This window comes from Anoplophora glabripennis, unplaced genomic scaffold (genome assembly GCF_000390285.2).
Source record: "Anoplophora glabripennis isolate ALB-LARVAE unplaced genomic scaffold, Agla_2.0 scaffold268, whole genome shotgun sequence".
NCBI lineage: Eukaryota > Metazoa > Arthropoda > Insecta > Coleoptera > Cerambycidae > Anoplophora > Anoplophora glabripennis.
This window is the reverse complement of record NW_019416436.1, coordinates 287,959-304,942: the sequence shown is the minus strand read 5'-3', so window position 1 is coordinate 304,942 and position 16,984 is coordinate 287,959. Positions and strand designations below refer to the sequence as shown.

At 36.8% G+C, this 16,984-nt stretch overlaps 2 protein-coding genes across 4 annotated transcripts in view; one reads left to right on the top strand and one right to left on the bottom strand.

The window, feature by feature from the left end:
* The window catches only part of LOC108904342 (calsyntenin-1), a 138,735-nt gene that overhangs the window by 105,190 nt on the left and 16,561 nt on the right, over window positions 1–16,984 (top strand). Inside the window, exons 3-4 of the mRNA XM_018706856.1 lie at window positions 1,268–1,486; window positions 7,068–7,334. Coding sequence (XP_018562372.1) covers window positions 1,268–1,486; window positions 7,068–7,334 — 486 coding nt within the window. The remainder of the gene's footprint in view (window positions 1–1,267; window positions 1,487–7,067; window positions 7,335–16,984) is intronic.
* On the bottom strand, window positions 8,429–15,534 carry LOC108904343. Of its 3 annotated transcripts, none has more exons than XM_018706857.1 (5): window positions 15,251–15,534; window positions 11,721–12,153; window positions 11,236–11,576; window positions 10,010–11,120; window positions 8,429–9,686 (listed from the first exon to the last, which is right to left on the bottom strand). In XM_018706857.1, exons 1-4 carry the CDS (start codon window positions 15,270–15,272, stop codon window positions 10,687–10,689), a joined length of 1,230 nt encoding a protein of 409 aa, XP_018562373.1. In that variant the 5' UTR covers window positions 15,273–15,534; the 3' UTR covers window positions 8,429–9,686; window positions 10,010–10,686. The 3 variants fall into 3 exon arrangements, with proteins under 3 accessions (XP_018562373.1, XP_018562374.1, XP_018562375.1); XM_018706858.2 differs by having other exon boundaries at window positions 15,228–15,297; XM_018706859.2 differs by lacking the exon at window positions 15,251–15,534 and adding an exon at window positions 15,039–15,137.

Sequence of the window (16,984 nt, the reverse complement as noted above, 5' to 3'; positions counted from 1 at the left end):
GGCATTTCTGCCTTTTTTCCAATTACGTAAGGATTTAGATTTAGTTGTAATATATTTTGACATATCGGACATTGATATAGTCCAAAATGCGTATAGGTATTTTAAGTAAATCTCACTAATTAGACCGTGTGAGGCCAATTACTCATGGACAATCATATGTATATGGTAGGTCGTGACAGTGACAGGTAGTAATGTCATGATAACATTGTTATTGTTTGACAGTTTGTATTAGTATTTAATTAAAATGGTTACACAGAAGTAGAAAATTTAAATATTATAGGAATTAAGATAGAGTAGTTAAGATATTCTCCATAGTTTATTTTAATTCCTAATAATATTTAAATTTTCTACTTCTGTGTAACCATTTTAATTAAATACTAATACAAACTGTCAAACAATATCATGACATTACTACCTGTCACTTTCACGACCTACCGTATATAAGATTGTCCATGAGTAATTAGCCTCACACGGTCTAATTAGTGAGATTTACTTAAAATACCTGTCAATATGTCAAAATATATTACAACTAAATTTAAATCCTTACGTAATTGGAAAAAAAGGCAGAAATGCCTGAAAGAGGTCTAACAATTACAAGATGTTTTATTTTCTTAATAAAAAAAAACATTTCGTTTTTTAATATTATCTCGCCTATTATTAGAGATGGACCCAACAAACCCTATATGACTATGCTCGACAAGGAACGTTCTATCCAAATATGTAAAAATATATAGGGTGTTCCATTTAACTTGACAAAGTTAACATCCGCGGCCATTTTGTTTGAACTTCATTTGTTTTTCTACTATTATTTTCGAAAACTTCATAAAAAATCGTGCAACTTCTGTATTTCACATTTTTTTATAACTCTTAAAACAAAAAAGTTAAAGGGGGGGTAAAAATATAGTGAATCACCCTGTACATTAAAAAAATACGAATCACCAAAGTAAACTAAAGCCTTAAAAACTTAAAATAATTATATCATGAGCTGGTAGAGAAACTACTTTAACCGCTCAGTTATTTGTCGAGAAACGAATTGAACGCATGAACGAAACGAACTCCAGTCAAGAACTTAAGATGCGCGTGATTTTTAAATTTCTCGATTTCTCGACACTTTTTTCTCGTCTCGAGTAAGGCCAGATTTGTCGGGAATTCTCGCTTCGAGAAGTCTTGACCAGAAACCCCAATCTGTGCATTTGAGTAAACCCGATATACCTCCTTAATTGACCAAAATGCGTATTTTACTAAAAGTTATGTTTTTCTATTTCAGTGCCACGGTACACATAACAGTGTCGGACGTGAACGAGTACGCCCCCACGTTCTCGGAACCCAGCTACGTCCGTCAGGTGGACGAGGGGCGCATCTACAATGAGATCGTCAGGGTGGAGGCCACCGACAGGGACTGCACCCCGAAATTCGGGGATGTCTGCAAGTACGAGATCCTCACGTCCGACCAGCCGTTCGTCATCGACATGGACGGCGTCATCAGGTAAAATAATGTCCCCGTTTCTCCGCCCTATGCTCAATAACGATTCAAAACTTTCCTGGAAAAAATTGATTGGTGTACGACCGGTGCCGATGGCGGCAAGAATTCAGTTCTACCGAGCAACAGCTTGGCAAGAAAACGTCAAAAATTTACAAAATAGTGCCAATTTCCTTTGCAATTTTACAAACAGTGCCCGTGTTTCACAAAGACTGTGCCCCAGAACTTGACTCTACTACAAGTCTTTTGCCTTCAGATACAGTTATAAGAAATGTGGTTGTTTTCTTTATTTTGCAGGATTTTATCAAGAACAAAGCCTCGTAAAACAAATACACTGTACTTTAACGTTAGAAAAGTAGTTTACATACCTGCTTTGTTTAAATTTATTGAATTCACGTGCCATTAAAAAAATAAAACTATAGTCTGTTTAGAAATGAAAGAGAGTAATAAAAGCTCATTAGGTATGCAAATCGTAAATAAATGTAGTACTGGTGCTTATATTCAATATTTTTATATTATGCATTTTCGGTATAGATGAGGTGTACTTTTAAAAAAACTTTGTGCGATCGGACTGTACTAAATTGTAGCAGGTAGCTAAAATTTAATCCCCGACAATCCGTCTTTGTCTATGCCGCTTCAATTTCTCGGTCCATTTCTCTTATAAGTAAACAATATAAAAACAGCATTTCAAAACATGAGGCTACTTTAAGCATCATAACCGGGTTAAGAGGGTTTTTAGTAATTCAAATAAAATTATTCAATATTATTATCAAAATATTTATTTAAATTTAATGAATAGACTTTTATTCCACACAAAAATATATGTATTTTGAAAATTCAAATTATGGTGAGTAAATGTAGTGTTGTATAAATGTACAATAAAGAAAATAAAAAAGTAGGTATATTAAAATTCATCCTCTGAATATTCTGATGAATTATCTTCGTCTCCTAGATTGATAACGATAGGTTCCACAGTAACGTCAATTAAATTATCGAGTTCCCACATTTTCTCCTCTTCTTTTTGTACATGATGTATACATCTTTGCCAGTTATCTGCAGTTACTCGTTCCAAGGAATTTTTTAACAAAATTTTCACGTCACTTAATTTAAACGTCGTATTATTTCGCGCTACATCTCCTTTTACCTGCGCCCAGACTAATTCGATTGGGTTAAGTTCACAGTGATAAGGTGGTAACCGTAGTACCGTTATTTGGCGATTTGTTGCCATTTCATCGATAACATATTTTTTCTGATCTTTATTAAGATTGACAAGTGTCAAAAGTTCCTTTTTCACCATATTTGTTTCAAAAGAAATGTTTTTTCCGGATAACCATTGAATTATATCGGCTTTCCTCCAAGCAGTCGTAGGCGTCCGCTCGGTCTGCCGTGAATGGTAACTGGCATTATCCATGACAATTACAGACCCCGGAGGAATAAGATCCAACATCTGTGTAAAATACTCTTCGAAAACATCTGCGTTCATGTCTTCGTGATAGTCACCTGTATTTTTAGATTCAAATAAAAGTAAACCGCCATCTACAAAACCACTGGCACTACCTATATGTGTCACTATTAATCTTCGCCCTTTACCTGAAGGTGCCTTGAACCCTGTTGAAAGTCCATCCAAAAATGCTTGTCGAAAACTTTTTACATTTTTATCTTGCCATACTTTTGTTACAGTATATCCCTCGTTGACCCAAGTTTCGTCTAGATAATAAATATTCCTCCCTTCGTCACGGAATTTTCTAATTGATCTTAAGTAGGATCTTCGCCAACAAATAATTTCATCTTTATCGATAAGAACTGACTTCCTGTTCTGCTTTTCCCAGCAAAAATTCAACTCTCGTAAGACGGCCCATAATTTGCTTCTACTGATTTTTGGCAAATCGTTGTCCTCTGAAAGTTCACTTAAAATTTTGTTTAGCGTTGGTATTTCTTTTTTAAAATAAAATGAGTGTACTTTAGTCACTAAACACAAGTCGAATTTTACTCTACTGCACTAGCACGTCTTCGTATATTCAGCTCTAAGACTGGATTGATCTGTCACAATACACTGGCTCCTGCCCTATGATGTATCCAGTAAAATATACTAATGTACACCCATTACCTGTTAGCATTAGTGTTACCCGATAATTACCTGAAACGAAATATTAGCACGCCCATGGCCGGTTCTTATCTCGGGGTTTTATTACTCTCTTTCATTTCCAAACAGACTATACACTAATTAATCAACGGAGCATTAGACATTGCATTATAAAAATTTAAAAACAAGTTATGAAAACTGTGAGTCGGACAGTCTAAAGTCAATCGCCCAATTAAGCAAAGTTTTATGATAATTTAACTAACAATTTTTTTATCTGTGTTCTGTAAGGAATAGAAAAAATTTCCATTCACTAAATCGACTACAATTACGTCGCTGTACTGATGCCATTTTTTTCTGATAAGTAGTGAACCATACTACAGGCTGTCCCACCAGGAACTCCATCGATGGATGTCTGGGAAACCGCTCTAAGGCTTTTTTTGAAATTGACGGCCCTATCAAAAAAATAAACATATGTTTCCGGGAAAACTAAGTTTTGCTGACTGTTTGCATCGTGTCAATTTTTGCTGAAAAATCAAAATACCGGGTGTTTCATGAAGTTCTCCCGGCACTAATAGAGGATGTTCCTTGGGTTATTTCTAGAAAAAAAGTTTATATAAACATGTGTCCGATTTGCTTTACTTTGTGAGCTACATGAATTTGAAATTTAAATGTAAAAAGTAATAATCAAATTTGTTGCGTTACGTCTCGGCGCGCTACGCATTGGTCAAGTGTGCTCTGACGACATTTGCAAGGTAAAATGTTATCTAGGTTACTGTCAGTTTTGACAAGCTTGCAGTTTAGTGTGAAGATTCAATTTTGCAAATTCGCGAACAATGCCTTTTAAGTTTACGACTGCTGAGTATGCCGATATGGTGTTTGTTTTGGGTAATTGCGATGGAAATGCTACTCTAGCTTCACTGGAATATCAACGGCGTTTCCCAAATCGTCGCATTCCATCCCCGAAAACGTTTACCACAACTTTTCATGCACTCAGAGAAACTGGTTCACTTCCAAGTGTTCGCATTCACTACGAACGGGTAAGTCAGCAGAGTGTTGTAGAAGAAGAGAATATCCTTGCTATGGCCGAGCGTAATCCCGGTGTTAGTACACGACGGATATCCACGCCTTTAGTGATTCCCAATACCAGGGTATGGAGAACATTAAACAAGAATCTGTTGTATCCATACCATCTACAGCGTGTTCAACATCTGGAGCCAGAAGATTTCCCTAGGCGGGTAGAATTTTGTCAGTGGTTGAATAATAATAGGAATTTGTATCGCTACATCTTATTTACGGATGAGTCACAATTTACCAGAGACGGTATCAACAACACCCATAACATGCATCAATGGTCGGACGTCAACCCTCATGCCACCGTAGAAAGTAATTTTCAACGTAGATTTAGCGTTAATGTGTGGTGTGGAATGTTATACGATCAACTTATAGGGCCATTTATTATTGAAGGTCGTCTTAATGGACCAAAGTATCTACAATTTTTAGAGGAAGAACTCCCGCGATTGCTTGAAGATGTACCTCTGGCAAGACGATTAAGAATGTACTTGCAACATGATGGAGCTCCACCTCATATTTCCCGAATTGTCACTGCTCACCTAAATGAGCATTACCCTGGTCGCTGGATCGGTCGAGGTGGGCCACACATTTGGCCAGCTAGGTCTCCAGACCTCAATCCGTTAGATTACAACATGTGGGGTTGGATGAAGGATTTGGTTTATCAAGAGAAAGTAGAAACACGCGAAGCTCTAATCCAAAGAATTGTTAATGCTGCAACGCAAATAAAAGAAAAGCACGCGAATATTAGAAATGCAACGCGAGCAATTCACAGGCGTGCTGACAAATGTATTGAAGTAGGAGCTGGAATTTTCGAAAACCTTTTAAATTAAGAATGTATGTATCACTATTACCGATGTTCTAAAAATAACAATGAAAATTAATTTTCATTATTTTATTTTCAAATTCGTGTAGCTCAATAAGTAAAGCAAATCGGACACATGTTTATATGAACTTTTTTCCTAGAAATAACCCAAGGAACATCCTCTATTAGTGCCGGGAGAACTTCATGAAACACCCGGTATCTCGGAAACGGTCAATCGTAAGTATGGGGTGTGGTTATATGTATTAAATTTAAAAATAGATGCACTTTCCAAAAATACAATAATATATAGGGGGTTCCATTTAAAATAAGAAAGTTAGTATCCGGTTAGTATTCCGGCATAACCAGAAGTATGATGAGCTTGAAAATATTTTAGCTTGTAGGGCTGTCACAATTTCAAAAAAATCCTTCGAGCGGTTTCCCTGATATCCATCGATGGAGTTCGTGGTGGGACACCCTGCATATAAAATACACATATATGGATTTAGAAAAACGACGGAAAGTTGCATATTCGTTCAAGCAAATATGTGCCGTGATTTCGTCAGTCTTTCTCTCAAGTGACGTCACCACATGCTCGTATGCACACCGTACTTTATATTCAACAATTCAGTTTTATTATAGTGACATCTGTGACGGTTATAATATATCTAGTGGCGTTTTTTTATTACATCGTGATTAAATATTTTGATATTCTTTCATTGTGGGAAGGATAGACGCAAATATTGATAATTATCGGTGCAACCGCTTGGAGCGTTGCTTATGATTAGTTATCGGCACTGAGATGCGAATCCATAGTGTTCTGTTATACAGGGTGTCACGAAATTCATGCAACAAAATTTGGTCATAGATTCTTAAGACAAATTTCCCGGAACCGTTTTATTTCTTTTTGCCAACTGGCCCTCTCTTTCGGAGTTACAGCCCCCTGAAATCTGCCCCTAAGAAGTCTTTTTTATATCTCTAAGCCATATATGTTGTACGAGAATTACTAAATATGGTACACAGGGGTTTCATGACATGTGGAATCTCACAGTGCCAGGCTTTGGAGGTCTTTGAAGCCAGAAAAATTTGGTCGCAAATTCGATCACATTTTGACATTTTTCTCGAAAACATTGCGTTTTACGAAAAAAGTATAAAGAGACAAAAAGTTTCTAAATTTAATATCTTTCTTGTGGACTGATAATTTTTAAGAAATTTAAATATGCGACCAAATTTTTTTGGTTCCAAAGGGGGCCCACGAAAAATTGTCTTAAGGGGGTTCCCCGCCAAAAAACGTAGCACCATCAGATTCCACATGTGTACCAAATTTAGTGATTCTCTTACAACAGGGTTCTGAGATATAAAAAAAATATTATTCTTAGGGGGCTGTAACTCCGCTTATTTTAATGTATTCTATAGCCTGTTAAAATTAAGGCAGTCAAACTTCCAACACCCTGTCGCGTTTTACGACGTAATCAATCAATAAACAATGAACAACAGTTACCGAAATTATTACTTGAACTAACGACAAAGCGTAGGTACACCTACTAGTAGTGACGTCACTAGGCCGTGACGCGTAAGACGCGAGGCTTCGTACTGCAAGTGGTAATTCCTCAATTCTCACGATATTCTTCCAGAAACACCGAACCCTTGGACTACGAGCGCTCCCACAACCACATACTCTCCGTCATCGCCTACGACTGCGGCATGCGACAGAGCTTTCCCGCCCTGGTCACCATCAAAGTCAACAGGGTGTGCCGTCTCGGCTGGAGGGGCCTCCCCGAGAGGGTGGACTACGCCCCCATGACGGGCAAACAGGAATTGTTCCCCTCGGCCGGCTTGGAACTGTGCGACGTGCCTTGCAACGTGAGGGAATTGAGGACTAGGGTCGATTTGGCCACCAGGTGAGTCTGTGTTGCACTTTAAGTCGCTTTGTAACTGTTGGTTGTCTCGAATAACAAGTTTCTTGGGGAGTAGAAAGGGAACGGCCGCTGAGATCGCCAGATCTGAGCCCTATTGACTTTTTATGAGACTGCTGGGTAATCTGTGTATATTCTAGCGTTAGAGGCGTGTGTGGTGGAAGAAAAACTAAAGAAAAAGTTGAAAAAAACTGACGATACTTTATTGATCCCGAAAAATGAATGGGGAACATTTTGGGAAATTTTTTTTTAAGATTGAAATTTAATTATGCCTTATTCGAATCTACAGTTTAACTCCATAACAAAGAAAACCTCAAACCACTGAAAAAATATTTTCAACAAGTTAAATACTGTCAAAATTTAAAATTGACTTTTTGAAAAAGGAAGGTCTAAACAGTTTGTTACTACAAAATACGTCAGTCAATAACCTTTCAAGTTAAAGTTGTAACCATCCCATCGACGTGTACACAACAATAGTCGATACTCGCTGCCCCTCCTAGAAGAATATTTGGTTGCATAACACTGAATATATTCCTTCCAAGGTTTCCTCCGTTTAAATTATGTAAATCACATCTCGCAATCGCGTTATTTATTGTTTATTTGCGTTTTTTTTACTGGTTTTGAAATTGCCTCACAAATGTATTAAGTTTTTTGTGGAAACACGAAAAAACTCCATTAGAAAAATGCACCTGATTAAATTTGAAATCGAACCTTGATCTTATCGTGATTATATAATCTTTCGACAACTTTGTATCGCATTATGCGACACCTAGTCATCAAACTTATTGTTTTGAGAACCGTAAGATAATTTCGTCTTTAGATTAGATCTATAGATGGGACACTTGTACTGATTAGATAACACTAAAAATTATCGAATCTCTCCAAACTTCATTAAAAAAAAGAAACAATTGGATTTCGTTTATTTGGAATTTCCAACAACGTGAATCAAGTATAAAAGCGGTTCATTTGGTAATTTCTTTGATCTTTCAAGCGAATTTGCAGGTATTTATAAAAAATCAACTCAGTTATCTAACCCGTTGCAAGAATGTGACATGATTTGAATGATTAAACAATTAAGATAATGTTTATGTAAATATTTTTATTTTGCTGTATGCATTACATTTTATATATAAATTGTGACTAACATGTACGAGTACAGAATGCTTGTTAGATCCAATTGCCTTGGAAATAGATTCCTTAAAGAGAGAGAAATTTAGTTTGTTGTTTTGAACCATTGAAGGGAATGTACATTTTTGTTAATCTTCTTTCATCACCACCATAATATTAATTCATCAATTGAAACGTTTCGGTAAAACTAGCTAGCTTTTGTGAAACATCTTTCCAAAGTATGCAATTGTTGATGGTCTCACTAGAAATACATATTTTTGAAAAGTCCTGTTTATTTTGTAAAGCACATCGTACATCCAAAATACCAACTAAACTGTAATATTTGAAAATTTTGTTAATGACCTAGAAAGTTAACTAACGGTATTCGCCAAAATGACCTTTTTAAGTCAATAAAACGATAATTACTAATGCATCTTGGATTTCAGTTCATATAGATACATTTTTTAATTTGTGCAAATAGGTACTATTGTATTATATGAGATTGTAGCTGCTAGCCTTGTTTAGTGAGTGAACCTGGTAATATTGAAGGAATTGAAAGAAATAGTACGGGTCTCATACTTTTTAACCTACTTTCATTTTGTGATGTAGTTGAAAAGTTGCCAGATTTGGTTGAGTTTATGAACTGAAATTTGTTAAATAGACGATACAGATTTAAAATTTTATCTGTCTGATCCTATTCTAATAGCAATCGGGCAGAATTAAAGATCTGCATTGCTCGTTTTATAGATTTCAGTTCACAAGTAGTTCAAATGTACCAATTTAATTTATTGCACTTACAGTAAGATTTTTGTGATTGCAAAACAAATTTAACTTTTTGCTGTAGTAGAACAAGTAAATACGATTATAAACAATTATTTCTGGCTAGCTTCTTAATTAGTTAGTAGTAGTTGTTAGATTTGGTACAGCATAAAACTTTTTTTTTTAATAAAACGTATATTTTACTTATCATAAACTAAGCCACTGTCTATCTCAGGAAAGAACAAGGAAATTAGCAAAATGTAAACAAATCTACAACTATGTATCAAAATGGCTGCCAAATCTACAACGTATGTATCAAAATGGCTGCCAAATTTGCGACGTATGTATCAAAATGGCTGCCAAATATGCAACGTTTGTGTCAAAATGGCTACCACCATATCTTCCCCTATCGCTTATATTTAACTGTGGTTAAAGCTCAGTATACATCAAATGAGATGATTAATACATAACCTAGAGCAGGGGTCGGCAAGTAATTTTAGGTGGGGTCCGGATACTTTTAAAAATTTTTAACGAGGTCCAGGAAAAAATTAATATTTCTTACAAATTTTCATTTGGACTCAAATTTATTCTGCTTACTAACCATTAAGAACTCAAAACACTCACACAATTGTAAAATACTAGAAAAAATTATAAGGTTGGCACGCAAACGTAAAAAACATTTTTTAAATCATTTATTTGAGTAATTTATGCTTTCAAAAAATTTTTGGCGGTCCAGTATTTTACCTTCCGCGGTCCGGACCTGGACCGCGGTCCGCCAGTTGCCGACCCTTGACCTAGAGTAAATAAATATCAAGGTCTATTTACCATATAATTTAGGCTAAATGCGTTGGTTCTATTTATTTAATTCTTTAAAAAATGGGGTTTATTATATGAAGGAATGGCGACATTAATCATTTAAAGAAAAGAAACAACATACATAATTATAATAATAATTAGACACATTATAAAAAATATATTAAAACAAAATTGGCTATTCTAGAGCGAGACTAGAGTAACGGAAGAGTAAAAAAATATTTATATATGGTGTTGTAGTGTTTTGAATTTTTCCATTTAACGGAAACTTGGCAAAGCAAACAAAAAATACTCTCAAAATTTACAATTTGTAATAAAAAATGAAAAAAATCCTACCATAATCAATTCGTATGCTAATACTAAAAGTCTACAAAGTAATTTAGGAATCAGTGTTTCTGTTGTTGCTTTTAAACAATACACTACATTTTAGTGTATGAAACGCTCTATATTTACAGTAATAATGAATTAGTACACGGGGAATGTTATCAAAATGCTGCCATGGCATCACAGTTGTATTGTTTTCCTTTACGGTTTAATCCGCAGCTTCTAACTTTGTTTACTTTATTCAAAGGGCTCGAGAACAAGGCAAATCACAGCGAGCATGTCGTTATTTTGGAGTTTGGAAAATCTTCGCCTTCATCTTGTCCCTTTAACCGTCTTAACCATTAAACACACACTTCAGTTCGTGAAACTGCACGTCGGGTATGCTCCCGCTGAACTCGCAGCCCTTGTCCTCGTTCTGGCAGGCCACCCGCAACGTCTCTAGGATATCCTCCAACGCGAAGTTCCTGGAGTTGCCGATGAAGGCCTTGCAGAACGGGCACACAGCCATCTTGGACTTGCACGACTTGCACACCGTGTGTCCCAGCGAGCAGTTGTACACCGGCGCGCACATGTATTCGTTGCAGATGGGGCACTCGAAGTTCTTGCCCAGCGTCCCGATCTTGAGCAGTTGTTCTCTGGGGTACTTCTCGGTGGTGGGCTTGAAGTTGTCCTGTAGCTTGACGGTGTAAGTTAGGATGAGGTTGTCCGTCCTGTTGAGGCTCTTGAACTTGGTCGTGAGAAAGTTGAAGCTGTTCTGTTTAACTAGACCTGAGGAGAGAGACGTGTGTCATTTTTTGGTTGAATTTGGAGCGTACCGTAAGAGCAGGGGGGTCAATCTAAGAAATGACCACTGGATATTCGACGAGCTAGCTTGAATGCTTACCGATTCTTATGAATTTGACCAGGTGCAGCCTGTCGTTGAACGGTTTGACTTCTTGGTTCTTCATGACGAAGTGCGAGTTGTCGTCCTCAGACTCTAGAGTTATGGAGGCGGTATATTTGATGTCGCATTGCTTCTTGCAGAAGGAGAAGACGCCGAACTGGTAGTCGTAGCTGATGATGTCGCCCGTAGTTTCGTTGTAGTTGCAGTCGCTGTGGACGAAGACGAGGAAGGGCATCTGCCGGAAGAGTATGAGGCACACCTGATTGTCGGAGCTGTAGTTCCATACCTTTTCTTCCTTGAGGATTTTGCGGGCGCTGACCAGGTTGTTGGAGAAGACGTACCTGGAGCCGGAAAAAATTACTTTAAAATACCTATCCATCCGTTTGCGCAAGCGCTTCAACGCACTGAGCAGTTGCCGAGTCGTGCGTCAAAGAAATTATTTAAAATTAAACCCCTAAGAGGAAGAGGACAAGTAGTTCGCTTACCCTTTGTGGAACTTGTCGAAGTGGGGGAGCACGTCGCTGATCTGGTACTTGCTGTCGCAGTAGTCGAACGGGCAGGCCACCGTCCTCCACTGGCACTCCTTGTGGTACTCCCCGACGGCGGCGGCGGGCATCCTGCTCAGGGCGAACTTCCTCTCGAAGGAGGAACAGCAGAGCACGACGCCCTGGCGGCAGCGCTCCTCGTGGCGGGGCACCTCGTCCCAGGGCAGCCTCTTCTCGCAGTAGGTGCAGGGGAAGACGGCGAACTGGGCCAAGCGCTCGTACGCCATGTTGCGGTGCCAGCCGGGATCGCAGCGGCCGCAGCTGATCTTGTCCTCGTGCGTGGTGATGGGCGGGATGGAGAGGTAGCGCCGGCAGAGGTCGCAGCGAAGGTGCTCCACCACGTGATCGGGGACGTACATGGTGGCGCTCGAATCTGCAAGAACGGGTTAGGTTTATACAGGGTGGTTAAATCGTAATGTCATTCAGTTTCAGGATTCGGAAGGCCTAATAAAGACAGAAAACCGAAGTGCAACGGATCGGAACTTTATAACAAAGGGATATGGACGAATTAGTGTTGTTTTAGCCCTACTGGCATTTTAAATAGCCATAAGTCACTAGGTATACGAACTACAAAATAAATAATTAGTGGAACATAATACTAAAAACTCATATTCAAATATAAAACATAGTGAAACCGTTAACAATATTAAAAATACTAAATTGTAATAACCAAACATTCAGAACCAATTATTATCCTTATACATTTGTTTTTATTAACAAATAAATACTTGTTAATATTTAAAATGTAAAAAAAAACATCTCATTCATTCATCCAGGTAGAAAGCTCTGTTTATTTCTTCTCTTCTCTTCTGCGGATTAAAAACGCATTAAAAGCTAGGTTAATGACGGAATAATACGGTAGGTCAATCTTGATTTACTCTCGATAAACCTTTTTAGGTCAGCGGTCAAAAGCGGTTCGAAAAGATGTTTAAATAATGATGTGAAATTTTTTTTCGACGTTTGCATACAGTTGTGTCCTTCGTGTTTTATCATTTAGAGAAACGTCTTTTCTTGATAAACAGTTTTAAAATAGACTCGGCAAGAAAATTAAGGGAGCAGAAAAATTACTGTTTTGGATCAACGACTACTTTGCAAATATTGCGAAAAGTACGAAGTAGGTTTATTTCTCCTTAAATATCAATTAATCAAAAAAATATTCAAAATTAAAAAAATAATACATTTTGGAAAAAAATAAATTTTTCAAATTTTTTTTGCATTATATTTTTTACAATTTTACATTGAATATTTCAAATGATGTTGAAATTAAAAAAAATATATTTGAAAATAGTCAGAAAATCATAGTGAATCATTTTCTGTTCAGTTTTGACGAGATTTTTTTTCGCATTTCGTCGTATTTCATTGAGTTAAAATTAATTGAATGAATTTAAATTGAATCTTCATGCATTTTTTACACGCATCACTACAATTTATTTCGAAAAACTGTTTTTTTTCAAAACTACCAATTTTTTTCATTAACAAAAATAATCTTTTTTGACATTTGATAAGAATTCACTGTGGAAAAAATAACGCAAACATTTTTTGAAAAATTTGATTTATTTTCAAAATTTTGACATTTTTTTTTTTACTCATCAAGTATTTAGCGCGAAATGAGAAAAATAACGCAAGAACATTTTTTTCATCTTAATCATGATTAATAATTGATGTTTAAGGAGCAATAAACCTGCTTCTTTATTTTTTTTATGAAACTTTGACCATTCACGAAAGGAAAACGGTTCTACCGATTCATTTAAAAATTTACAGACCTCATGGGCATGTACTGAGTTAAAATGAAACATGTATTTATAGCCTTTGAAAAATCACTAAAAAAATTTGGAAATTTTTTTGCTCCCTTAATTTTTTTGCGGAGTATATTTTTTGTGTTGCCGTGTTAAACTATAATGTTGTCTTAAATCGTTTTTAAAGACCCTTTCGACATAGTAGACTGTCCAATTCAAAATATATTCTAACATCCCGACTTATCCTTTTTGTTTATTGTATGTAACTGTAACTCATCGGAATTAATCTCAAGAGTTCTAAGAACTGAGAAATTATTATTATCAGAACATACAGTTTAACGTCAGTTCTGAACCTCGTCCTGCACCAGTTACAATTTTAGGTTACTTATTTCAAAAAGTTTAACATTATAAATAGTGACGTCACCAATGGCAGTGTTTCCTATAAACTGTTTCGTCAAGAAAAAATGCCTTAGGTGATACACTTATAGAAACCTTTTGTGGTTTATTTATTCTTGTATTTGTACACCCACAAACCAAACACCGCTTTTATCTACTCGCCTTCATACGGGTTTTGTTTTAAAGTAGCGAAAGTTCCTAACCGACATCGGGTAAACGGGAAATTTTGTCGTTAGCTAGTGGTCCGTTCCGCAAAGTGACGTCACACTCGCTGTTCGCACTGCAGGTACCTGCGATAGCGTATTTTCTTAAAGCACTGTGTTTAGTTTGTGAATCGCAATGTCGATGATCTCCGACATTTACCTAGATTGGGTCAGCTTCATAATAATCCGCCTGCTGTGATATGACAACCACCCAAAGAACGATGAATTTTTTAGTGATTTTTAGAAAAGCTGTATCTCAGTCGAGATAAACAAAAAAGCATTTTAAAGCTTTAAGCCTCTAGTTTCAAGATTTCCAGACAAAACATTTTTTGGGCTACGGTTATCGAGCAATCAAAAGAAGTACCTCGAGAAAAAAAGTTCCATTTTTTTTTTTCACTTTCTGGTCGTGGAATTTTCCGTTTTGGAGACCAGAATTGGCCGCCCAGATCATGTGATTTAACGTCTCTTTGGGGTTTTTTGAAGTAAGGTTAACGCCAATTTTTAATTAAAGACTTGTGTTTTCTATCAAAATTACCTATTGCGTGAATTTTGGGACATTCTTTCTAATAGAATGTCGCACCCTTCGCTTTCAGGACATTAAACATTGCTTAGGAAGGGTTGTGTTTTTAGCCAACATTGTTACCTTAGAAGCTTAGAAGAAGAAATTAGAATTTATGTACTTTAGAAGTTAAATTATTATCACTGGGCTAATGTTTTTATTTCTAATGGTTCTAAAAATACGTTACAATGCAAAAAGTGTGCATGAAATACTTGGATTGTTTGTAGAGCAGCTGCATTATCTCAGTAAGAAAACAGTGTCAACATTTCAGTGCAATCTGTCCACAGAATTACAAAAAAAAAACACATTGTTTGAGACTTTACATTTAGATAACAAAGCATCTTGACAGAACTGAGGTACTTACAAATGTTTTATTACCGTATTGTGCATAAAAATCGGGCAAATTCCACGCCACAATAATGTCAATTGTGATTTACATTGCTGCAAAAAAATCCAGTGCGTAATTATGAAACAAAGATAACGCGTTTTCCTAAACATCGCGCGAAGCGACTCAATCCGACGATAACGAACAAAAGACGCAACCAAAACGAACCTGTCAAAATAAACACGGCCTACCTTGCCCCAAAGGGAACTCCATATCGATGCACTCCCGAAACAATCGACGATCGACGTCGCGCACACAACCACACGCGTCGCACCGCGCCTTATTGTGGCGAATTCCGGCCGCGTCTAGGTGATACTTCCTTGCTTCTTTGTTCGCCGTACACGCCTCGACATTGGGAAACCTGCGGGTTCAGTAATTCGAATTGTAATCGCGGAAAAAAGCGGGCCCCCAAGGTCGGGCGAGGCTAGGAAGTGTCGGCGTCGACGGTCGAGGTAGCGCTGACCGCTTCGTTTGTTTAAATAGGTGACTGTGTTGATTTGGAAAAACGAGGAGCGACACGATTCGCCTTTGGTTAGGTGGAGGGGAGGGGGGGAAAGATAAGATATCGTCCGTTTTGTAAGCAGCGGAACGGCAGATTTTTAATTGGTTGTAAAGGAGATTTACTGCAGATTTGCTAAAAATAGCGGGTATACCGGGAACGTTATCGAGAGCTGTCGCGATTTGCGATTAAAATTTGCTTCGGCACATTCGCGGGGTGACCTTGCCTTGTCGGTTCAAGTTTGACGCACTCTGCGATTTTTGCGGTGGAAATACAGGGTGTTTCATAACTCTACTGACGCAGAGCTTAAAATATGCCGATTTGTTGACGTAACATTTTTTTCTGGGATGTACCGTTAAAGAGATAATGGCCTCTGAAGACGAGTGTTAAATTTTGAAAAACAATAATATTTGAGCAATGCCTTAACATAGTGCAACCAAATATGGTGCGTGATTTGCGTTTATTGTTATCTTTAATTAATGAAACAGCGTCATTACTAATAGTCCAGTTGGTAGAGGTTCGGCCTGTGTCAAACCTTGATAACCCGGAAATAACTACACAGGCCTACTTTAAATGATGAGTACAATAACAGGCTAATTTGCTGACAAAGTATTTTATCAGGAAAAAAAGTTATTAACAATTTAATAGTGAAAAAAATTTTTTTAGTAGTTTTCTTTAAATAACTCAGCGGGATGACTTTGTACGAAAAAATGCTTAGGATATGAATTTGTTCGTAATACAAATAGCTACAAAATGGCGGTGGTCCGATTACGAAGTTTGTAATAACAAAGCCGTGAGATTGAAAAAAAGGTATAAAACGTCAATTTTTTAAAGTTGCTGTAAAAATGTCAATTATAATCAAAAAGTGATAAAACTTTCGAAAACTATAGTTCAATATACAGGGTGTTTTTGAATGGAGTAGCATAAATGATACCAGTGAATCTACATTTCAAAAGAACACGATCTGCAAAAAATCACCTTGGTAAAATGTTCACCCCTGAAGAGATATGGAACATCAAAGTTTCCAAAAAAATTATGAAAATTGGCTGTAATTTGAAAACCGAAAAAGGTACAAATAACAAATTTTTTACAGGTTGTTTACTAATACAGATGCGAGTTTTCAACTATTTTTCGAAAATTTTAACCCCTCGAAAGGGGTTGAAATAACCACCCCTCAAACCATTTTTTGCCATAACTTTTATATTTCGTAAAAACTCGATATCCAAAAATACGCATTAGATAAACTGGTTCTTTTAGAAACTTTTATCTCTCTAGCAATTTTCCTTTAAAACTTTTCGTTTATTAATAAAAAAATAAAATGTATTACCATTCACCTCACACCGTATATGATTGCAATCAATCAAAGAAAAACTAAGTGTGCTGCTGTCATGCCAGTTGTCACAATTAACTCTTCTGTAAGTTGTCA